Here is a 24,560-nt window from a genome sequence, read left to right as displayed (position 1 = left end):
CTTAAGAGACTGGGACCTAGTGTTTGCTGATAGGTTCCCTGCTAGGTTCCCAAGTTTCCTCCGAGCAAATAGAGCGTTCCAGTTGAAAATTCTATAGCGATTGGTTTAAAATAAGCTCGCGAAATTCTTTGTCAACCAATCAGAAGGTAAAACCAAAACCAATCGCGACTCGCTCACAGGTTTTCCCGCGCTTCGCGTAAGCTTTACATATTTGCGTCGAGTTTTGATTGGTTCACTGTATTGCTTGTGTTCTTTGTGACTGGCTAGAGAGTGATTACGTTGACTTTCTTTGCTAACCTGAGCTTTTCCTTTGCAATAGAGGCAGACGAGTGGTCAGGATGGAACAGCGTACTAGCGCACGTGGAGGCACGAGACAGGCTGTCCTTGTCTCCGCCGGCTTTGGCCACAGTAAATGGAGCAGGCAGCCTCTTACGTCCCGTCACAAAACGAAGGAATCGACTCCGTTCGTCAGAAGTGAACTGGGTCAGAACTGTCCCAAGATGCTTTACCGACTCCGACGATTCGTTTAAGTCATCACCGTATTTACCTACGAAAAAAATTTACCAACGTTTGAAGTAACTGACCCGATTAAATGTTGTAAGAGACTTACCCCACCGAAATAAATAGCTCAATCGCGGCATATATATATGGTACACTAAGGCTTGCCTTCGTACCTAGCTAGCTTAACGGGACAGAACGCAGCTCAAGTTTTGGTCGCATGAAACGACTGTGGGTATTTCTACTCCTACTGAATGAAATTTAAGTCCATGGCAGGGTACCCCCTTCCCCCCGCCCCATACCAGTTTCCACACCAGGGTAGAGAGAGGCACTAAGGGTTTAAAAAGACTCTCTCCCAAGGGCAGAACCCAATGACCCCTGGTGCTAGTGAAGCCGGACCACATGCATTTGAAAAGACTCCCCACATTAGCCTCAGTTGCAAGCTAGTTCCAGTCCGATACCGAGAATACGAATATGGTCTGTGAAGCCAGCGCGTCTCCCACCTTGGAAATTCTTCATGAAGGAATAAATGACAAGCCAACAAAACAATTATATTTCTTATGACATAAACAACCGTGTTGTTCTTATTGGCGAACTTCAGATAAATCTTAAAAGTTTATCAATAATCACCAAAGGGAAACACTTACAGGCTGACTTAAGCTGAGCGACAGAAATCTCCCGATCTCCACAGACCCCTCGCGCCAGGTTAGTCCAGGTGAGAAGACAGAGCACAGACTCGGGGATAACTGACATCAAGCCCTCTCTGATTGCCTGAACCTGCAAGGAAATAACAACATGACAATCAAACCATACCTGCTCGTAAGCATACGTTAACGTTTAAAGACATAATGGTCATCGCAGTTATGTACACAAGTGAAGCAGCTGTGAAAATAAAGCTTGACCTCTGCGAATACCGATGTAGTGCTCTACCAACTAAGTTATCAAGCTACCTGAGAGGTGTTCACGTTGCGAGTTCGTAATATACCCGTAGATGGTGAAGAATGCAAGTGAATACGTGAAAGATCATATATTTGAACTGCGACGAAAGATGTGAAGGCAAGAATGATCATCAATGATCAATCATGTCTGTACATCTTTCTACGCAGTTCAAATATATAATCTTTCACATATTCACTTGCATAACTTAAGATAGCGTTATCACATCCCAATCCTATAGACCTGAAGCGCTATTTTAAAATCACCACTTACAAACTGGCAATTTCCTAGCATTGCGTGATCCTTAATTAGTTAAGTCAAAGATACAAAGTGAAAACACAATGGCCAACATACACCAAAGACATTTGCAGCGAGCAGTAGTTACCATTATTTACAGAAATTTTACCGCGTTTAAATCACGTTTTTTTTTTACTCTACCTATCTACTTCACAAACACTCCTCAAACTGTATTATCCCTGTTTAGTGAATTCAGTCATCCGGGCCTTTCTCACTAAGCTAGTGTACTCCTGTCTCTCCTCAGGCCTCACTACTCTCCCCTCCCCTCCTGGAAGTAACTCCACACGCCGACCGTCACTCAACACAGTGGAGAACGTGCACTCGTTGCCATAGCTACTGAGGTATGACGCTTCATCTTGGACTTCTAGTTCACCTACGATAAGAAGTTAAAGGAATACCGTGAGCTTAGAAAATGCTTCAGGGACCAGTGAGTTACTTTTGTTCGACAAAAGCACCACGAAATCGTTTCAGTACAATCCGGTCAAACGAACGTAGCATGTGTACAGGAAACTGCACAAGGACAAATTTAAAAGTCTCTTTTCCCCATAGTACAAAAGAGCCAAGAGATAGTCACAGGTTACGCGGAGAATTTTGCCTCGAATTGCAGAACCTTTGGCACGCTTCTGTGCGGAACACAGCAAAGGCAGACAACAACAACAAAAGAGGAACAGAACGCAAATTGTGCGCAGCTGTGACACACATTGCGATGTATCATGCTATTCAACGCGTCTCGCAAAAAGATCAAAAGCGCGCAAAATAAGGAAACAAGAAACAAGTTGCACAACTCATAGCACACGTACATGTGATGGCGTATTTAGTTCCCTCAACTGCGCACAGAAGTTAACGTCTTGTGAACCTATCACACCACCTGTCCACCTCGAGAAGCGACAGCACCCACGCGCGACGAAGTTCCCTGAAAAAAATCGCGCGTGTAGCGCGCAAGTTGCAGGACAAATTATTCCTTGCAACGGTCAACAGTGTCAACATGTCTGCAGAGATCACGTGTTACTCTCACCTGTTATGTGAACAGCAGCTTCATCAATGGCGACGTAGTCCTTTGCCCACGTGACATGCTCTCCAACAATGAGCTTCCAAACAAAAGGAGGGAACGCCAGAGTGAGGCTCTCATCACTGCGATACGCTCCTCCCATGAGGACCCCTAGCCAATGGAACAAGTGCAGAGTGTCACAAGAGGGATTGGGAATGAAACAGTCCAGAAAATCACCAGTCTTCTCCTAAGAAAAATCATACCGCGAATATTAACACTCTTTTATTGACTGACTGACTGACTGACGGACTGAATGACGGACGGACGGACGGACGGACTGACTGACTGATTTGACTGACTGAATGTCCGATTGACTGACTGATGAGTGCCAGCCAGCACACTGACTGACTGACTGACTGACTGACTGGTTGACGGACGGACAGCCGGATGGACTGACTGACTTATTGACTGACCGACTGACCGACTGACTGTCTACTGATTGACTGACCAACTGACCAGCCAACAGACCGACTGACTGCCCGACTTATTGACTGATCAACTGACCTAGATTTATATTCTATTCCAACCTAAATTACTCAACGCGGCCAAGAAGGAGTGTACCTTGTGATTAGGAGTTCTGATCAGATATGGCAGGATCTCTGGTATGCGTTCTTCAGGAGGGCACAGCTCGTCAACAAGTTCAGCCAAAGAGTCACGAAAACCTCCACCCTAGTGTGGAAAGGGAACAAAGTTAAAGAAAAAATGTCTGCTAACACCAAGGGTTGATTTCTTAAAAGATGTTAAGAAAGCAGTGGTTTTGACTGGATTTAGAAGACACATGTCTGTTGGGTGTCTGTTGTAAAAATTCTCCATCAGACCACAAACGGTGAAAGCGTTTGCCATTTCCTTTCTACAAGTTCTGCAAAACCTAACTAAGCCTAAGCCTAACTAAGAATCCCATTAATTTGCATCGACCCACCTGATCAATTATGCCTTCACCTACAAACTTCACTTCCCACCATTGGCCATACTTCCTCTTGTTCCAGCTACAAAGAAACGAACATATTCTTTAAAATCAGTACAGGTGCACTCACCTTCAAACTCATACCCTGGGACTTGTTCGAGCGTGTTTTCCCGCGGTTGGCAAAGGGAACTTGATTTCCCGCGCTTGGCAAATGAAACTCGTTTTGCCGGCACGTTTTCCCTCGATAAACACCCAACGCTTATTTACCACCAATTTTACGTTTACGTGAGCCCTGATTCGTTTATTTGTTTATTTTCGGCCAAAGCAATTGGCGCTATAATTATTTTGGTCTTCGCTCACAACAGTCACTAAATAAACACAAAACCAAGCTTACTGACCGAAAATGAGCCTTCTCCCCTCTCAGCTCATGGTAAACCTGTAAGAAAACACTGTTCCGCGACTCAGCATGGCGCTCGATCAGCGGTACTCGTCTATCCACCATTATCACGGGCATGTAATCAGGAGCCCACAGTTCAGCGGTGTGTAACAGCTCTTGAACCAAGCGCCACCGCTGATTGCAGAGCGGCAACAGAAAACGCATTTTTAGCAGTAGCGATGATAAATCGTACGCACAGAGTTACTGCTGTCATTTTCCTGCTTGCTAGAAGAGCTGACACTCCATTTTCGAGATGACCCAGTTGACTGGTCTGTAATTTTAGTAGCCGGTTGCGCCGAGGAACTGGACTGTTGAAGTTCAATTGTCTCCTGCCTTGAGGCCTCTAGTGAAGACTCCACCTTCTGTTGAATAACAGAAAAAACATAATTACTTCACAAAGCTTAAAGGCAGCTGTATTTACTTTACATTTACTTTACATTGGTGTGCAGTTCCTGCACACCAATTGAAAACTGTTCACATACCAAAGTATGTTTCGTTCACGAGAGAACGTGCGTTATTTTGAGCCCGCGCGTGCGCAGATATGCATGAATCATAACAGTTAACTTATTTGCACATTTTATCAACTTTTAGCAATCAGCCTTCTTGTAACGGTTACCGTAGATTTTGAGTTGTAGTTCCGTTTTGCTGTAAATCTCTTGAGTCACCGGGTAAGTGTTCGCCATCAGGCGTCCAACTTTGCTTATGTTTTTCTTTCGTTTAGTTTCCTTTAGTGTTCATGCCTTTGTTAATATTTCTAGATTTCGAAGTAATCATCGATAACGAATGGAATTAAATTGTTGTGATTCAAGTGTCGAATGATAACGGTGGTAACGGTGAATTGTGCGGGGAGTGAAACAAAATCTTTATTATTGTAAAGCTCATTTGAGTATGCATTAAGTAGAGGCTGTAAAATATCATTTTGATTCTGAGTGTGCTTTACAGCAACAAAAAGCATACGGATCTTATGCAACACAATGTAACCAATCACAGCAAATAATTTATTTTTTAACTAATCAGAAGCTTAACCTGTGACTTGGCTTGTGCGTGTTTTCCCGCGCTTGGCGCCGATGGCATGCTTTTAAGTCTAGCTCTGATTGGTTCATAGCGCTTTTTGATTTTGTTATGATTGGTCAGATACGATCACTTGATTTAGATGTCAATGGAAAACTGCAGTAGAAAACAGCTCTGTTAGGCCTTTTCACAAATATCCGAATATTTTATGAGATATTTGGAAGTTTCCGGGATATTTAGAAAATATAAAGATGTTTAGAAAATTTTAGTTTATTCAGAAATATTCATACCTTTTTTAGCTTAGCCCTGTGTTTTCCTCGCTATTTTCTCGAAACACTACTCAGTTCTATGCCAGAAACAATCCAGGTCAGCAATGTCCTACTCCAAAAATGTATTCACTAAAAGCGCTGAAGCAACAATTTCCAAAATGAAGGATGCTGGCAATATGGAAAGTTCTGAAAATTTCGGCCAAAGTGAATCAAAATCAATGTTTTTGTACAACAAGACTGGGAGATTTTTAGAGCGTTTTTCGAGTTATTTGGAATGTTCTTTGATATTTAGGAGATTTTTAGAGAGTTTCCTGAAAGATATATAGGCGATTTTACGTGATATTTGTGGAAAGGCCTAAGCTCTATCAAGGACAAAATTAACTTTGTTCAAGACCTTGGCTAGCAGCTTCTCTTCCTCCTTGATTTTCTTCAACAGCGCTTGCAGGTTGTTTTCGTAATGTTCTTGTTTCTGTTGTTTAAGCATCAGTTCGTACCGCTGCAACTTCGCATCAACAATGTCCATGTCAACAGTTAGTCCTTGTGGAGGTATCTCCTACTCTCGAATGCTGTGAACTAGTTGCTTTTGTTCTTCCACAAAATGTATCTACCAAGAAGCAAAGGACAAAACAAATGTTAAAGGCGAAATCTTAGACAGCGTCCACACTACGCCGGAGAAATTTGAAAACACAGCTTTATTTCTACGGCTACGTAGACCTACTGTCCACACTAATCCGTCACGAAAACAGAGCTTTTCGAAAACGCTCTACAAACCGGAGGAAGTTGAAAATGCCGGCTTTGCGTTTTCGTGTGGACGGAGAGCATTTTGAAAACGGAGCATTTCAAACACAATGGCTTCACGATAACCATGTGATTTTCCTGACCGAGTTTTCCTCAAATACAAATGCAAAATGACCGGCGATTGTTGCGTTTTCAAATTCCTCGGGTGTAGTGTTGACGGGGCTTTAAAACATGCATGACATTGAGTACTCTCAGGTTCAAAAGATGGAACATGAGGGATTTGAAGCTGATAAGAAATGTTCTGCACATTGATGGATCTCGAAAAATTCAAAAAGCATCTCCGCAACACCCAATAACAGGGTTGCTGTCACATGTCGTTCTTGAGAAGACACGTGACAGACTAATTATAAGTTGCCTTTTATTGTCTGAAAAAAAAATGCCATGACCAAGTTTAAGTTGATGCTAAACCATTTAATTCAACCAGGACGCAAACATGACATAGAGAGCTTAAACAATGACGACGGCGACCCCGAGGACAAAGCCTAATAAAAAGAGAATTTACATTTTATCTTTGAATTTTCCAATTGTCTAGATCTGCTCAGTTCACCTATTGGTCTCAGAGCTTGCTCACGCTAATTATGTGACGCCAGCGTTGAATTTCAAATGAAAATACGAAAAATTAGCCGCCTCCTTCTTGTTCTCCAAAATACATAGAACGTAGTCATTTCACGTTGTCCTTGTTCAGATGACGGTAAAGAAATGTACAAAGATTTACAACGCACATGCACTGCCATTGTTCTGCTAATTAAACCTTTTGTTTGGTGGCATTCTCATTGTCGTTGCCGTTGCAGTTTGCTTAAGCTCTCTAATTAATCATCATCAACAGGTGTACTAAAAAGATCTCCCCAAATTTCACCAGATGTGTCTGCTGGACATGGCCAAATCTTGGTTGGCCCTTGTCTGATGTCAAAAGACTCAGGGCTGTTTTGAGTCACCTGTAGCCTTACAAGATCTTCACACCCGTAACAAACTTGTTATTTTATGGGTGAATGGTACCAATGAAAGGCAATTTCACCCGTAACAACAGCACATGGGCCAATCAAGCATACTCAGCCGTAACAGGTTACAGCCAGTAATGACAGCTCTGTGACTGATAGTTTTTGCAGCACTGTAATGATTGACAATGAATAAAATCAATAGTAACCATGAATAAATCCATACATGAAATTAGTTCTTATGACATAAATGCATTTTTTCACCTTGTTCTTCACCGACCTGAGTTGCTCCTTGTACCTTTCAAGGGATGTTCCTGAGGCTGTTGTCTTTTTGACAATCACCTCCTGTTGGTGATTAGTCTCATCTTTGGGTGAATCATCAGCTTTCCCCTCCACGACGCGCTTTGACAAACCTTCTTTTCTCTTTGAAACTGGAGTCAGGCTTCCTCTGGACTCTGAGAATAGCCACGATGACACGAAGGAGGACTCCGAAAAGGAATCAAGCTGGAATTTATTCGGACAAAAGGTCTGGTCTCTCAACATAGAGGGACCACTCACGAGATAAAGCACGGAGTCAAGAATCTGAGCAATTCTAAACAGAGCAATAGCCTGGTAAGCTAACTGCTCTGGAGAGAGGCCAGCAAGACGTAGATGGCTCATGGTACTAGCCTTGGAAAACAGTTCAGGTATGACACTTTCAGCCTTGAACCAGCCCTGTTGGATTGATGATGCAAATATGTAACTTATGTTAGCAAATTGATACAATTCATTCAAATGATGAGCAATATAGAGGTATCTAGACAAATCTTCTGTATGCCGTAGACACATCTGTACATTGATTTGTCAGATTGCCCAAGGTTCTCTTAGTTAATTCACCTTCCTGCTTTTATGATGAAAGAGAAATTAATCAGTATAAGGACTGATGGTTTGGTCTTCATTGGACCAAGTAGAATCCTTTAACTGCATAGACCTTTACAAAAGTCATACACTCTATGCACTTGCTGATTTACATGGCTCATCCCAATTTTTATTTAAGTCAAGAGGAGGGAGAATGGGCAACAATTTGGTACTGTAGCGAGTTAAGGTAAAGTCTGCATCGTGCCAAGAGGTTGATTTTGCCAGAGCTCACCCATGTTATTGTACCTGTACTTAAGAAATATTTCTACTTCCCCCAGATGGGATGCTAGTCCAAAGTAGCATTACTCCCAGCATTAAATTCGCCGGTACCCATTTATACACCTGGTTGGAGAGAGGCACTGTGAGAGTTAAAGTGTCTTTCACAAGAACACAGCACAATGTCCCCTGGCAGGGCTCAAACCTGAACTGCTCGATCCAGAGTCCAACACGCTAACCATTAAGCCACTGTGCCTCCACATCAGTCATGGTAAATTTAGTAATCCTTAATGACCACTTACAGGTTTCCAAACAGAAAGTGAAATAGATACTGTTCATTTCTACATATATATACCGTATGTATGAGCCAAGTGGGACCCAAGTGGCCCAACAGGCTGGAGCTTTTCCTGGTTTCTGTTGCATGAAGTGACTACTGACAAGTTTTCAATCTACTCCCCCCCTGGATGGGATGCTAGTCCATCGCACGGTTACCCCCAGCATTAAATTTGCCGGTACCCATTTGTACACCTGGGTGTAGAGAGGCCCTATGAACTTCGCATAAAAAGCGCACAAGACCAAGATCATTGTTTATGTCCCAGCCTTTTGAAGGTACACTGAATAACCTTTCCATGTGCACTTTCTCTAAGTCAATAAGTACATTAGTATGTCGTGGGCCATGTGATCCAGATGACGTGTTTGAAGCTCTACATTCATTATGTATACTTAGTTGACAAGAAGAATCTTTGTCTGAAGAAGACTTGCAAGACAATTTGTCAAGTGGTTGGCTGTCACTTAATGTACTTGGGTGTTTTGTAGTGTTGCATAGCCTTGTTTCCTGAGAATTGCTATCACTTGCAACAATTGAATCATTAGCAAGAGTACTTGCAATCCTCCTCAAGACTGCGACCTCCCGCCGCCATGTTGGATTCTCTTTCGTTACCAGTTTCTTTCGCGTAACGAAAAGTTCTCGCAAGGAAGACCGTTTTACACGGGAACGTTACGCGGGATCCCGTTATTCACGGGGAAAAGTCGAGAAAAAAATTCGGGCGCCTAAATTTTTCCCGGCCCGTTTAGACTCTCCCCTTCCCCACTAACTGCCCCTGGGTCTCCTAGGATGATCTCGCGTCATGCTGGGTGTCTTATTTCTCTGGTTGTTCAAAGCCTGATTAAACTAACCCAGGATAAGCGAGAGTTTTGATTTGAGTTGGTAACTTTGCGGTGAGGTTTTCTGTGTATTGTTTGGCCTTCTGTTTTGAGTTTTAGAGCCGCTTTCTACTTCTGTTTGTGGAACTATGCATTGAAGGATTCATATTGGTTAAAGAGAGGCTCGTCCATTAATTTTATAAGCTGTGAAGGATAAGATGTTGCACCCAAAGGAAAAGTTAAGAAAAGAATAAGAAACATCGTAAATGATCTGTCCCATAGGATGATACCAACTAACCTATTTAAGCCCTTTTAACAGAAAGCTTATTAACTCTGCTAGCCCTTAACTGGATTCGACTGAAATTTCTCTCTTAAGGTGGTCGTGCAGATCGCTTCAAGACACTGACCATAAAACTGTACTCCGGTTGAACGCCTAATGCAACGAGGTGACCGTCTAACAGTGGTGAATTACAAAAAAATATCCAATTGGAAAGTCCAAAAGGTAACTACGTCCGCTTAACAGAGGTGACCGCTTAATGGAGGTCAAATATATAGTGAATATGTGAATTTGAATGGTGACCTTTTAAAAGAGGGTGACCACTTAACAGATGGCCGCTTAATAGAGGTGATCGCTCAACGGAGGTCAACTATATAGTGAATATATGAATTTGAATGGTGACCTCTTCAAATTAAAGAGGGTGACCGCTTAACAGGGTTTGACTGTAATTTGATTTAAGACCTGTTGCGCTAATTTAATTTCGGTAGTTTAAGGAAGGAAGTTTATTGGAGAGGGGCACTAATTTGGGACGGGCCCTTTTTTTTGGACCGTGGTACAATATTTGAATGAAAAACAACAGATACTGCGACTGCAGAACCGTAACAATAGGCACTCTGAGAGTCAATGTTCAATATTACGTTCAGATGAGAAAGCAGACTTCATAATTTGTTCCTCGAATCCGTCTATTCTATGTCAATGTCTTAAACTTCATATTCGTGACGAGGGGCGCTTATTGGAAGAGGTTGCTTATTGAAAATAATAATAATAATAATAATAATAATAACAATAAAAACAGTGCTCAATGGATAGGGTAAGGAATGCGTCATGGAAAGAGAGCACTAAATCGAATCATTACGGTCCCAAAAATAGCTTTAACGTTGTTTAACGTTTTTTTGTCGATTTTTTTAATGGACCATGGTAGCTGGATCTCTTAGGTAACAACCTATCCCAGGATAAATAGGGAGACAATGAAACAAGCTGGTAATAGGAACGGAATTCTTCATCACTGATTTCAAATTGAATTCAATAATAGCAACCACTGGAGATTTGAAACGTACTGTACATACTTTAAATAAGTCGCTTTTATTAGCACGATTGTTATGTCTTAGATGAACTATGAAGTCAACACAATTAAAGTAAAATTAGTTTGCAAATACCTTGCCATTTTTAACGAGCTAAATTTTATAGTATCTTAATTGCGTTTTTGCTCCTCTCTGTCACTGCAAATTGTCGAATACTGCAACTTATTTCATGGCGCAAAAATCCATTACCATAACAGCCACCAATAAGCTGCCACTTAAAATGACTAAAAACCAAGAAAGGATGTTTCATTAGCGACAATTCCTGTTCAATTATCTCAACAAATAAATAATTTAACCTCTGGCAACAAATTGCGTGAGACCACGTGTGTTGCACTCTATTTAGATTCTTCCATAAACAAGGGTCAAACTGATCACCGTTTCACTTTGAGTGGTGCAAACCGGCCAAGAACGTAACTTCGACCACTAACATGAACAAGATCACAGTTTTGGCTGTGCTTTTAGCTCTGACTATATTTCATACTGAGGCCAAAAAGACTAAAAAACATGAACTAGAGAAAGCTCAGAAGGAAGTTGAAGAAAACAAAGAACCCGACGAATCCGAAGAGAAGAGCGAGTTCCCGGGCTTCGCGCTCCGAATCCCGATTCCAAATTTCGGTGCCTTGTCTCATATAAGAGAACAGTTGGATAGTCTCTTTACAGGATCGAAGCCGGTCCTTCACGATAAGAGCGGCAAGACTAAAACCACAACCACAACAAACAATTCCACTCACGGTCCGTTCAAGACTTACAGCGTGACGTCGGAGACTGTTTCCACTGATAACAAGACTTCACCACACATTCTGTCCAAGGTTTACAAGTCTATCACAACCCTTGATAAAGATAAGCTACTCAAGGGCAAGGACGGAAAAATCAAGGTACCTTCCGCCCTGGAGTTCGACTTCGGGCCATTCGGACCGCAGTTCCACGATGACTCTGGAGAGGTAGGCTAGAATGCTCTTTTAAAATCTTCATTTGGTGTTTAGATATCGAATAAGGTAATTCGCCTTCAATCATCCCGAAAGGTTTCACTTTGTGAACAGCGACAGCACGTTAAATTAAATTCGTGAACGATAAATGCGTTGCATTCTCAAATTTTCTGATTTTGAACGCCAGCGCTTGACTCATCACATCTAAATTATGGCACTTGGTATTTTTCTGAAAAACATTATTGTCATCGAGTGATAAAATATCCAGCCGAAAGATGCGTTTTGACGATTATAGTAATAATTACCCTGCACAAATTGCTTTGATTTGATATGTCCATTCCATTTTTAAGCCAATGATTTCAAACGGTCATATTTGCGCGTGGAGAAAGCGCCTCAATTCGTTACGTCACTGCCATATTTATTTACGGTATGTTTATTTGCGGGGCTTCTGTCAGTCATGTATTTGACTTTTCGTAACGAACTCAGTGATGGACGATTACTCAGTTAAATCACGGACAAGAGAAAAAAAAAAAACATCTGTTCAAGAAAGCAACTCAATCTTTGCTGAGATCAGATCTTTTTTTGTTCTTCGGATGCTGACAGCTTTTTACTGGTACCAGCCAAGAAACCTGTCGTGCAAAAACAGACTGTTAAAATGTCGTTTTCAAGATACAAAAGCTTACTCGATGGCAGGAAAATGTGAAATTAATTTAGAATCAAATGAAGATATCTAAAGCCAATGATTTTCGAACCAGACGCTCTTGTTTCGAACTTACTCCAAATTATTCGACCGGAACCAAGGCTACAGATTGTACTTTCAAGACAATCAAATCGAATAATTTCAATATACATATTTTAAAAACCGTGATGTTTATTTTGTTTTCACGACAGTATATCAAAGTTAATTTCTCAATATTTATAATTTTCAGAAGTATTTCCATGATAAATTGCTTTAAAATGTTTCTTTTTAAACTCGTCAGTTCTCAAATGGTTGTAAGCACTATTCCAAGTTTTTAGATTTTTGGGAAAACGAACGAGGCCTGTTTCTTTTCCTACAGGTCATCCAGCAAAATTGCAGGAGTTTTACCTGTCGTAGTTGGAGGGATTTTCCTATCCTATTGAACCATTTAGTTCTAGATCATTCTCGAAACTGACTTCGTGTTTCTGTATTTCAGAGATGCGAGCAATCTGCTGACTGTAAGAATGCGCAGTATTGTGACGCGTTCCTTAGGGTATGTCGGGAACGATTGGGTGATGGGGCGGCATGTACACAGAAGGACCAGTGCGACAGTAAATACAGGTGTACCTGGGGCCGCTGCATAAAGAACTCTGAGGAAGGAAGTTCAGGTTAGAGTTCATTTGTTTTATTGTCGTCAGCAGATAACATCCGTAGCTTACTGCTTGACGCCTAGAGGACTGTATATACAATAAGATTATAGCACTGAAATCTTTGCAAAAAGCTCACTGGAGCTTGCTTAATTAAGATTTCCTACCCTTATACTTCTTCTATTATCATTGATTTCGCGACTTCAGAGAGTAGTGAATGTAAGGAAAAATAAGTTATTACAAAGAGTGAAATAGATTTTTTAAAGTGAACTTTGAGATCATTTTTATTGGCTTTAACAGATTACGAGTGGTAACAAGTGTTGTCTGGTTACATGCAACTTTACACTATTGCTTAAAGAAGCTCAGTCACGGTTTGCGCATATTGAAAAGTTTAGCCTCAATTTTTCAAATTCGTCGTTTGTAATCCGTGTCAATCTTCTCCATCGTTAGCCATCCTTGTTCCTTTATGGTTTATCATTATCTCTTCCTTGTTTTTCTACCTTATTAAACTGTCATTTTCAGGTTTCCTACCATTTCAGGGTAATTTTGTATGTTGCCAAAATAACTCAAAATACCGTGACTGAACTCCTTTAACGTATGCAACGAGAGCGATGATTTAATGGCAAAATTCTTGCTGACTTGTGCCAGTGCTCAGATACTCGAATGTTGATAATTTTTGTCCATCCCCTAATATTGATTTGATCCTGGATTTTCTGGTTTGTAAGAGGATAGTGTATGTATTAAAAAACAAGTATATTCAGTTGCAACTCCGCTGATTACAACTGAGAAACATAATCTAATGGAAAATAATATTAAAAGAATAAATTAATTTCTTCGCATAACTTTTACAACAACAACAAAAAAAATCTGTATTTGGAACTGTTGATACGAACGCAACAAGAGGTCAGCAGGGGGCAAAAGCAAATGAAATTTATATACTGGGAGTAATTGGAAAAGCGCTCTCAGAGCAAGTTCGAGTTAGTACCCATTCCTTTTTCTTTAAAAATGTTCCAGACGCCCAACCCTCATAAACCACTGGCGGATCCAGACCTTAAGCTCAGGAGGGGGCCCGGTTTTGTTTTGCTTGCCTTGCTGGCTTTTCTTCCTTCTGTGATTTCTTCTTTTTGTTACCCAAAATAAGGGGGGGGGGGCGGTCCCTCCCCTCCCTAGATCCGCCACTGTAAACCGACAAGCTCTGAAATATTCTGAACGCTGACATAGGTAGTGCGAATAACATGACTTATCGTAGCAGTCAAACATTATTACATAATAGCAATTTTGTTAGCTGTGGCATTTGTTTAACATTTAAGAAGGCCGGCTTTCAAAAATCACACTGTCGGTTTAGTGTCTCACAATCATTTTTTTCAAGTTGAATAGCAAATGTTCTTTGCACCAAGTACCAGAAATGCAAATGGTGCGATTTTATCTCGTCTCCGAAAATGAATACTACAAGCTATAACAATTGATATCACAATTTTCCAGAACTCGAAAACGCTAAAATAATTCCAAATAAGTAGACCAAAGCGAAAGATGGCTTTGAGTTGTTGAAGTCAAAAACTGCATGTTTCGATTCGCCTCGTGTAAGCAGCTGAAAAAAACAAAAAAACAAAAAACAAAAACAAAAAAAAACAAAAACAAAAAAACAAAAAAAAGACAAAAAACAACCATACATACATAACATTCTCAATCAGTAATTTTGCTGGGGAGGATCGAACGATAACTGTGGCAAAACATCTGCTCCGCAACGACACCACACTGACAGAATACGTTTTTAATTTAATCGATCGGTACAACATTGTAGGTGGGCTGCGAGTACCAGTGAATATAATTCTTACTTTACTAACATTAATTTTCTCACGTCCTCCTCTCTACGCTCAACACGAGTCAGAAAATGACCACGAACCCATTGGCCCGGGTTCGTAAATTAAATAACCCACAGATGACAGATGAATTTTGACGATAAAAGCAATAATTAACACATTGTTAACCTGAGGAGCTTAAATAAATAGATTAAAAAACTCCACAATTCATTGGAATAATGTATTCCTCAAAATCCTTTAAGGCAAAAACTCAGTATTACCCATATACCTTGTGACACTGTAAACACTCAAGGACCTCAAGAGCGAGGATACCCGCACACGGTGACAATTCATTGGTATAATCTTGATCTGTTTCTAAAAATCCCTTTTATGGCAAAATCTCAGCGTTACACATATACCTTGCGACACTGCAAACACTCGAGAGCGAGGATGACAAACATAACCGAGAGTAACTATCATCCTGAAACTATTGTGATTATAAACTGCGTGCTTAATACTCCATTGATGATCATATCCGTCATTGGTAACTCTTTGGTGCTGGCTGCCATATTGAAGACTCCCACGCTTCACTCAGCGTCTATAATGTTCCTCTGCAGTCTGACTGTATCAGACCTTCTTGTTGGACTTGTCGTACAACCAATTTACATTGCATATGAACTAACAAGATTTAGTTTTTTGTATCAGCCCATGACAACAATGGCCGTTACTGCAGCAGGCGTCTCTCTGAGTACAATGACCACCGTAAGTGTGGATAGGTTCTTGGCTCTCCACTATCATATGAGATACCCGAACGTGATGACTTTTCATCGTGCTATGTATACCATAGTTAGTCTTTGGTTGTTAAACTTCCTGGTATCGTTTCTAGCTTTTTGGAAAGTAGCTGCTTACTATTTCGCCATAGCTATAAGTATCCCTATCTACCTCTTTATTTCTAGCATTAGTTACATCAAAATTTATAAGATTGTTCGTCTGCACCAGCTACAAATCGTCGCTCAACAACACGCCATGGGAAGTTTAAATAACGAAAACAACGTGCTGCAATCAGAGAAAAGTGCCAAAAACACTTTTATATATTACATCGTGATGATTCTGTGTTATACACCGCTATTTATCGCCATGACAATTTTATTTTTCTTCACCAGTCATTGGACAGTTGCTTGGAACTTAACAGACACTGCAGCATTTATGAATTCTTCCATAAATCCATTTTTATACTGCTGGCGCCTACGTGAGCTTCGAACAGCAGTCGTGAAAATGGTAAGGAAGATAAAATGTAAGAAGACGGGCGAAAACTTGCCAAGCTGAACTCTTCTAATTGCGTGTATTGTTAGTAGCGAGGAACGAGAAGGACTTTTATTTCTTTAGGATTTTTCTTTTCGCACGTTAGGTTTTTTAACTTGTCCAGCTTAAGCCACAGTAAGATGCATGGTATGAATTTCTAAGGCTACTTCTCTTGAAAGCAATTACAGCGTCGTACGTACTTCGCAGTTTTTCTTAGACGAAAAGGAGACTTAAACTAATAATTGAAATAGCGCCAACTTTTGTAATCATAAAGCTTTTTGTTTCTATGCACCTGCTCGTTGAACAAAGCTTTCGAGCAAAGGTGAAATACAGATTCGTAGGGTGTGAAAAATTATGTCAATAGAAAAGAGTGGTGTTCATTTGAATAGTTTATGTAAGGCAGAGTGACTTGTCTAAATGCTATTGGCTACAACTGCATGTCGTTTTAGTCGATATACTTGCTGCGTTCTGCCTGTATGAGCGAATGTGTCATTTTTCATGCCATTTTCTGTGATGACTTTGTGATCAATTTGAGTATGAAAAATCTGACCAAAACATAATATTCGTCAATATTAAAAGCAAACGATAATAAACACCTTTCACATAATATATAGACCGATTTCAGTCCTTCTATGTTCTGTATAAAATTTTAGAAAAGCAAAATAATGTGGCAAGACAATATACCTTGATAAACACAACATGCGCTTTCACAACAAAAGACAATAAAAAACAAACAAACAAAAACAAAACAAAGACCAAACAACTTTGAAGGTAGTGAGTAAATTGCTGCGATTAATAGATGACAAACAGTACACTTCTGGTTTATTTTCGCGTTTGCTAAGGCGTTTGATTATCATGAATATTTTTTGGGAAAATTTTAGTATTAAGGAACAAGAGCTCCCCCTCTATTCCCCCATAGGGAGGAAGAATTTACTGCTGCTGATCAGCTCTGTGGGTCTAACAAAAATCAATCTCTACTACCAGGAGCCATAATCGGGGATTATGGCTCCTGCTACTATACGATGAAAAGGAATATTATTCACTGAGTAAGGCAGTGCAATTACTATTCCAAGTTGGATATATTCGTGACCGTAATAGACCTTTTCCCCATTGCAACAAACAATAGCGCCGAGTCGAGGTCAGGGTAGACAAAAATGTCCACCCCAACCTCGCTCTGGTGCTATTGTTCGTACGCACTGAAGTGGAGTGCGGGGGAGGTCTATTGGGTGATTTTGACAGAAACAATAACAACATGCCACATGAAGCGGTAATCAAATCTTTCTTTTTTCAGTCGTCCACCCATGGACTGGATTTCCATAGAATCATGATTAACCTTCCCGAAATTTAGTCAGCAGTATACGTTAATAAGGTCGGCACACACGAGGGGACTATTTCCTTGTGACTAGTCACTGCAACAAGTCGCGGGGACAAGTCCCATCGTGTGAACTGGCCATTTTTGCTTCAAGATCTAGTCTCAGGGACAAACTTTGGTCCCTTCGACTAGTTCCACGAATTCAAATCAGTTTGGTCCCTGTGACCAGTCCCTTCGTATAAACTCTTCAGGGGACTAGTTGCAGGGACTAGTCGCAGGGATTAGTCCCCTCGTGTGTGCCGTTGCTCCGCGTATAAGGTGGAGAAATAACCGAGGTCCTCAGAATAGCGGAATCTTTGTTTACAACTTTGTAATTACCAATTTTCAATTACGTTCTAAAGACAAAAAGTAATAAACAAAAACTGAAAACAGAGCAAGCAAACATACAACAAACATACAAACAAACAAACAAACAAACAAACAGACAAATAAACAACAAACAAACCAAAAAGCAAATGTTCAAATTTAATGTGATCAAATGAATACATAAATATGGCTCCAAGCCAGATCTTTGCTTTTGTGTCCCAAAACGAGTTTGAGTTACTGCATACCAAGCTCCTGATAATTACCTTACGTGTTAACAGTAAGCAAAGTAGTGTGAGAGACTGAGAAGTGAGACGAATTGAATACGAAGGGAAAACGCCTTTCTCGCCTCACGTCCTTGACCATTGGTGCTATTGTGTCTGGCGGTAATGATGCAAAGGGGCGTTATTCTTACCACAGTCAGTTTTGCTCGCGCAGACAATAAGGTTTGCAAGCAACCCCAAGAAGAAACGAAAACACGATTCAGCATTAATTAAGATCGCGTGAAACCAACTTTTTAATAGAATTTTTATTTTTCAAGTGTCTCATATGATGGTTATAGACTGTAGCAAAAAGCACCTTGAGAAATAAGAATTTAAAAACATCTGTGTACGTTTTATAAATGAGCTAAAAGTTGTTTTTTTTAGACCCTCTAGCATTCTCAAAAGTCCTTGGTCATTTTATTGGAACGTCTGATACCTCGAGCATTGATTCTCAGCTTAATTATCGTCTGCAGGTACATTCTGTGACTCAGACAGTGAATGCCATTCCACTGACGAGGAACTCAGCTGCAGGGAACAACCTGACATCAGTCGCTTCAGCCGTGTGTGCATGGCTAAGCTGGGAGAGGGAGCCACGTGCGGCCACTCCAGCCTTTTTGATCTGTTCAGAAGAGCCGAGGACGTGTCCAACTACTGCAAAAAGGGACTGGTGTGCAGGACTGTTGGGTAGGATGCTATTGTAATTCAGTGCAGAGAAAGTTTCAAAAAAATATTTAGGCCCTGGGTCACTTCTTTGGATTACTTTTTCAGGGGTCAAAACACAGGACACAACGATCGAAACAAACGATTCAGATATTTTGTTTTAAGATTTTTATTATTGTGCACTATTTACATATTTTTTTCCTGTCAAAATTACAATACATAACAAGAAAAAATGTAGAAATGAAAAAGAAATTACACAAAAAATAACATATAAGAAGTACTTTTTGACTAACGTAGCTTATTTAGGTTCTCGAGTTGGTCACTGACACGTACAAACAACAGGCAAGACAGATGTTTATTATATGGCTAGCTCCGTGAACAGGCAAGATGAACCGAGTCCTTCGCTGTGATTGGTTTCACGAGCGGGCAAGGTGTCGCTATCTTACTTGCTCGGGAGTACTCCCTGTGTCCCGCAACAAAATAGTTTTCTTCCTCTACTTAATAAATCCTTGATTGACTGTTCTGTCAAGATGGCTGGATATTGGCTTCGTTCTGTTTTTTTTACGAGCTTATGGATCTCGACTCCGTCTCGGTCCATTCACACGCAAAAAAAAGAGAACTTGGCCTACATCCAGCCATCTTGATCTCATGCTTTGTCAATAACCGATATATAATATACCCCAACCTAAAAAACCAATAGGAAGAAGTGCAAAATGAGTGACATACAGTTTTATACAGTTTTGGTTGTAAAACGTGTGCTTTGATTGAATAGTTCGGTGACGTATGTACTACAATAGCTACTTTGCATTTTTGATATCCTGAAGAAAAGGATAGGAGCACCGTAAAATGCTGGTGTAATCCGCAGCTTGGATTCGCACAAGCTTTTGAGTTCTTTGAAACCTTCGTCCAAATCTCAAATATAGAGCGTGGCCACTCACGTGGCCAGCAATGCGCAAATTTATTGGAGCAAAAGAAAGTGTTTACATAAGAAAAGAGTTCAACTCCTACAGGACTGGTTTGGTACACTAACATGGCTGCCGTTTCATTGCTTTGGAACACCAATATGGCTGCCATGACGTCATGTGAAAACGCTCTATGGAGCCATGAACTTAAATAAGTTACTGACGTAGACTGAGAAATGATCTTTCTAGCGTTTAATATGATATGAGAAATTATCTTATGGGGGTTGTTGATAAGCCTTTTTCAGAACTTTGAGGTATGTGATAGGAGTAACGCTGCGCGCACGATTTTTAACATCTACTGGATGAATGAATACCAAATTTAGTTCTGCAGGTTTTTTTTATACGATAAGATGCTGATTAGTCACATTTGTTTCACAGGTTCTTTGGACGAAGGGCCTGCATCCGAGGCTACGAGGACAATTCGGAGGAGGCAAAGCCAGTAAGTGACAAGCCTGCGAAAAAAGAAATCAAATCAAGCAAGAACAAGAAAGAGGAAAAGGATAAAAAAATCAAGTTTTAATAAGTAAAAAGCTGTCGACTTAAATGACAGAACCGTGCGGAACAATTAATCATACTTTATTGAAGTCAAATTATTTTTAATAACTAATTTGTAAGAAGATTAAACTAAAGAAAATAAAACATAAAATCGTATATGTTACTGTTATTATCATAAAAGTACAGGCGGCAAATCAAGAATCCTCTCTTTTCTTCACTTGCAATTGCCTTTCAAATTGAACCTGACTTGTTGACTGTTTTATACAGTTGCTGTATGCACTTGCTGAACATACTCTAATGATTCGACACTTGTTAGGTCCATTACACTCAGACTCTACTCTCAGTACAGGATCTATGTATCTGTTTCTTTTAGCATGATTGTCTTATCGTGTTCAGTAGTATTTGTTAAGAACATTCAAGAAAAAAAAAAAAAAAAACGCTTAATATTGTATAAGAGGAATCTTCCACTTCTATCTTGGTTAAAAAAGAAAAACTCTACCTGCTCAGTCAAAGTAACAGTATTTGTGGAGCGTCCTAAAAAAATAGAAGTAAAAAATCAAAACGAACAAGGTCTCTGTGGAAAAATGCTACGTGCTGCATAGCTACATGCACAGTGACATAACATATCTACGTTACTGGAATCGCGTGAGGTCTGTAGTGGAGAAAATTGGTCGTGTGTTTTTTTTTGCAGGCTTATGGACCTTGCAGTATATATTTGATGTCACGTGCATGCAATTTGCAGCACGAAACGTTTTTCCACAGAGCTAGACATTTATTCGTTACTTTACTTCTATTTCTCGGAAGCTCTACAAGTAGAATCGTTAATAACCTTAGTACACAGGAACAAACCATGATTATCCCGGTGAAGAATATCCATTTATTTAACAGAATGAAAAAAAAAACTACAATATTTTGCAGTTCCTTACAACTTCATAAACAGGTGGCTAATTTTCAACCTTGTCCAGTACCGAAGAACGTAGCCTAACATCTCTCTCGAGTGTAATTTTACTCCTCTCAGGTTTTAGCCAAGCAGTGTTGATCAAAAGGCCCAGCATGGATTGTACTCGTTTCTTTTATGAGAGCTGGAGAACCACGCCATCGTTGCGCGCTTGCGCACAAGGAAGAAATAACACTACTGAACCAATCAGAAATAGACTGGTTGACTGACTGTTTGCTTATACGCGCGGGCGTTCCGTTTTTCAGATAAAATAAAGGCGGCTGACAATGAGAGAATTTAGCATTTGATTTTGTTTTTTTTTCAAAATAAAGAATTTGGTTCGTGGATTCAGTGATAAACTAGTTACGTCGAGTGTGTTACTTTTACTAAGAAAAAAGCGTTTTATCAACGTTTTGGTAAGAGAGAGCGTCAGTCTTCTTCTTCCTTCAGGCAAATGAAATGGAGTCCTTTTATTCTGAAACGAAAAAACACAAAAAACTAAACTCATATCGGCGTGACGTGAATAACGAAACTATTAGAGGTCAACACAATGCGCATTAGGTTGGGGAAGGGGCGGCGGAGGGGGGGGGGGGGGGCAGGGGCGAGATACCAGGGAAAAAGTTATTCAAATGCTGTTTCTGGAGGCAGCACATTCAACGAAAACAAAATTGGTTTTTGCCATGATTAATAAAAACAACAAAGCAAAACAAAATTAATCATTTCTGTGTAGGATTGACTCTAGCGTTTGTTCCAAGGGTTTTTCTCCAAGTTCTCTTTGGTTTCCCTCCCTTCACAAAAACCAACAATTTTTTATTACCATGAGATCTGGAGTCCGAGGGCCACAGGTTTGTCCTTTGGAATACTGTTACGTGCAAGCCTTGTGAAATAAAGCAGATTTTATTCTGAAACAGTCTTACCCTACATTCTTACACTGCAGTCCAACCTTACATGGTCCACAGTCTGGTTCCACCATACCACCGTCATAAACATGATGGAATAAATTGATTGGGCCACACGACTCAAACTCGTTTAGCAGTGGCTTGCACAAAGACGTATGTGGATTGACCGAAATTTCCCGAACACAACACGACTCCTTGCCGAGGCAGTCCGATGTCCTATCGCAGTATGTACCCGGCTCACCTTGCTCCACACCCTTCGTACAGTGCCCATATTGGCAGACATATCCCTCACAACAGGTCCCTTCAATTTTAAAACATGTCGGTTTAACAAATTGCTATAATGTAGGCAATAACTACATTGGAACTTTCATACGGAAATTAGCACAACATCTGCAACAAAACTAACAATATATCAAATTGCAAACCAACCAACTAATAACTAACTAAGCACTTAGCGAAAGGAACCTCGGGTAAAAAACCGGTTGCTTTCGCGGGCTAGTCTGCTAGTTATTTTAGATGCTGTAGTTTGACATAAACTAATCGTGAAGCTAGGTATACTTTTTAGGACATGTCAACTTTCAAAGATGACAATAACAATTAGTATCACCCAACTAGTAGACTAATGCAAATCTTGCATTTTAATTGCCTACGAAATTAACAATTAGACCCGTTAACAGATATTTAACAATTAGACCCGTAGCCCGCAAGGGCTACGGGTCTAATTGTTAAATATCAACAATAACCTTATATAACTGCAACTTGACCGTAACTGGAATCAAGTTGCGCAGCCTCATAATAACACCTGTTTTCTGACTAGTTTTCGTACAAACCTCAGGTATATAACCAGTGAGGCTCACCATGCTGTCAATATTTACTCTTAGAAGTAAAATATTATGATAATAAATGTTCAACCTGAGTATCTTTGACATTTACCTCAATCTGTCGCTTACCTATGAAAACACTTCTATATTTGTTAAAATGCCATATATCTTAAGTGTAAACAGGTTTCTACTCTTCTCACCAATGAAATGACACGATGCTCCAGCGTGTAGACAAGCCCTGCATGTATGGACGTCACAAAATCTCCCGGCTGGGCAGTCTTTGTTGACATTACACTCTTCGCTTCCTGCCTCGACCATTGCGCGGTAATGCCATGGGAACATATTAGAAATGAATTGCTACAGAAGGAAATGAAGGAAAAAAATCTCCATCCGTTGTATTTTTAATTTATTTTACTATAAATTTATTCTGGTGAAAACTGCAGGTATTGACCCTTTAACGAGAACTTGCCCTGACGAGAGGTCTTCTCCCGACTGCATCAGGCCTAAACAGTTTAGTGCCCAGTCTTTAACACCCGAGCTGAAACTGTTGCGTAGAGCGCGAATATTTTGCGACTTACTGTTATGAGAGAGCAATTCGACCAAACGTGACTGTATTTTGTTTAACTAATAAGGACGGAAAAGTAGGTCTATTTTGTGATCAAAGGACTAGTGACTCAGTTTACTTTAACATTCTGGTTGTTGAAAGTTCCTCATATCCACGGTATGGTTATCTGATAAATCATAACTGAGGTTCACATCAGTTGAAGGGCTTTCACCAACTGATCAACAATACATTACTTCATTTTTTTTTTTGCCATGGTAAGGAATTGCACGACCAGCTTTTTTAATGTTATTCAGTGATTTGTCCCTTGTGTCGGTACCAGCTTTACGCTTTAAAATGTTTCAAAACTGGGATTTGTTGACAACCGCTCCTGGCTTATGTTTTAAGAACAATTTTTAAGCTAGAAAGCCAAGCTCTGGTCCAGGACCAGTCTATCGTGAACTTTACTTTGCGGTCAGGAAATCACTTATAGAAGATGTATGAAGATGGAATTAATAATAATTTGTGGTATCTTACCCGTTTGTTCGATGATGTATCTTCAACTTTTTGCTCTGTTGAACTCAGAGTGATATTTTTCTTTCCATTGGACTCTGAAACCGCTAACAAGAGTTCTATAAAAAATAGTATCAGTGTTGTTTTTGAAAACATTTTAAGCCATTTTCGTAAGCAAAGCGAGGGCCCTCTTCGTCTGAGTCTTACATATCAATAATTTATTACTATAAAATATGGCACTTGAACCAGTTGGCAGCAGTGACGATCACTGAAGACTAGACTTGAAGTCTAATCTGATATGAATGACATGTAGGAGTCTCTGCCAATATCCCATGCTCCAAGGGGAGAGATATCTTTGTTAAATCTTGGTTTAAACTTACTTATCTAAAATAAGTCAGTAAAGAAGGAAAAGACATTAACGAGATTCTTTGGCTACTCCATCTCTTTTACTAGTTTCGACTGGGTTTTAAATACCATCAAAGTTCTTCCTTTTGTAGTCGAGTAAAGGTGTTGCTGACTTGTCATGAAAGTGATTTCTTAGTTGAACGACATATTGCTTCTACTACGATTAATGCAATTGCAACGAGGACCGTGGGTAGTGAAAGAAATATGGCGCTCCCGCGCTTACGCTGGCTGAAAAACGCTAGTGATACAAGCGTGCAGAACGGATGTTGCCATGACAACAAACAATAAA

At 40.1% G+C, this 24,560-nt stretch overlaps 3 protein-coding genes and 1 pseudogene across 4 annotated transcripts; 2 read left to right on the top strand and 2 right to left on the bottom strand.

The window, feature by feature from the left end:
• Positions 1–907: 907 nt before the first annotated feature.
• Positions 908–5,812, bottom strand: LOC145478932 (E3 ubiquitin-protein ligase HECTD3-like; annotated as a pseudogene). The gene is made up of 7 exons (XR_014048345.1): positions 5,794–5,812; positions 4,082–4,481; positions 3,699–3,765; positions 3,341–3,448; positions 2,747–2,966; positions 1,890–2,104; positions 908–1,275 (listed from the first exon to the last, which is right to left on the bottom strand). The product of XR_014048345.1 is annotated as an E3 ubiquitin-protein ligase HECTD3-like (transcript).
• Positions 5,813–11,109: 5,297 nt separating this feature from the next.
• LOC145478928 (uncharacterized) lies at positions 11,110–20,432 on the top strand. Its single transcript, XM_081457125.1, has 4 exons — positions 11,110–11,688; positions 12,849–13,020; positions 18,512–18,722; positions 20,039–20,432. The coding sequence occupies exons 1-4, from the start codon at positions 11,176–11,178 to the stop codon at positions 20,178–20,180; spliced, it is 1,038 nt and encodes a 345-aa protein (XP_081313251.1). The 5' UTR covers positions 11,110–11,175; the 3' UTR covers positions 20,181–20,432.
• On the top strand, positions 14,493–16,322 carry LOC145478929 (melanocyte-stimulating hormone receptor-like). Its single transcript, XM_081457126.1, has one exon. The coding sequence runs from the start codon at positions 15,189–15,191 to the stop codon at positions 16,122–16,124; it is 936 nt and encodes a 311-aa protein (XP_081313252.1). The 5' UTR covers positions 14,493–15,188; the 3' UTR covers positions 16,125–16,322.
• Positions 20,433–20,833: 401 nt separating the features above from the next.
• Positions 20,834–24,022, bottom strand: LOC145478930 (dickkopf-related protein 3-like). The gene is made up of 4 exons (XM_081457128.1): positions 23,891–24,022; positions 23,013–23,169; positions 22,010–22,292; positions 20,834–21,567 (listed from the first exon to the last, which is right to left on the bottom strand). The coding sequence occupies exons 1-4, from the start codon at positions 24,020–24,022 to the stop codon at positions 21,522–21,524; spliced, it is 618 nt and encodes a 205-aa protein (XP_081313254.1). The 3' UTR covers positions 20,834–21,521.
• Between the last annotated feature and the right edge of the window lie 538 nt (positions 24,023–24,560).

The sequence above is a fragment of the Orbicella franksi genome, chromosome 2, assembly GCF_964199315.1.
Source record: "Orbicella franksi chromosome 2, jaOrbFran1.1, whole genome shotgun sequence".
NCBI classification, from domain to species: Eukaryota; Metazoa; Cnidaria; class Anthozoa; order Scleractinia; family Merulinidae; genus Orbicella; species Orbicella franksi.
Note: the sequence above shows the minus strand (reverse complement) of the source record. Positions and strands in the feature narration are given on the sequence as shown.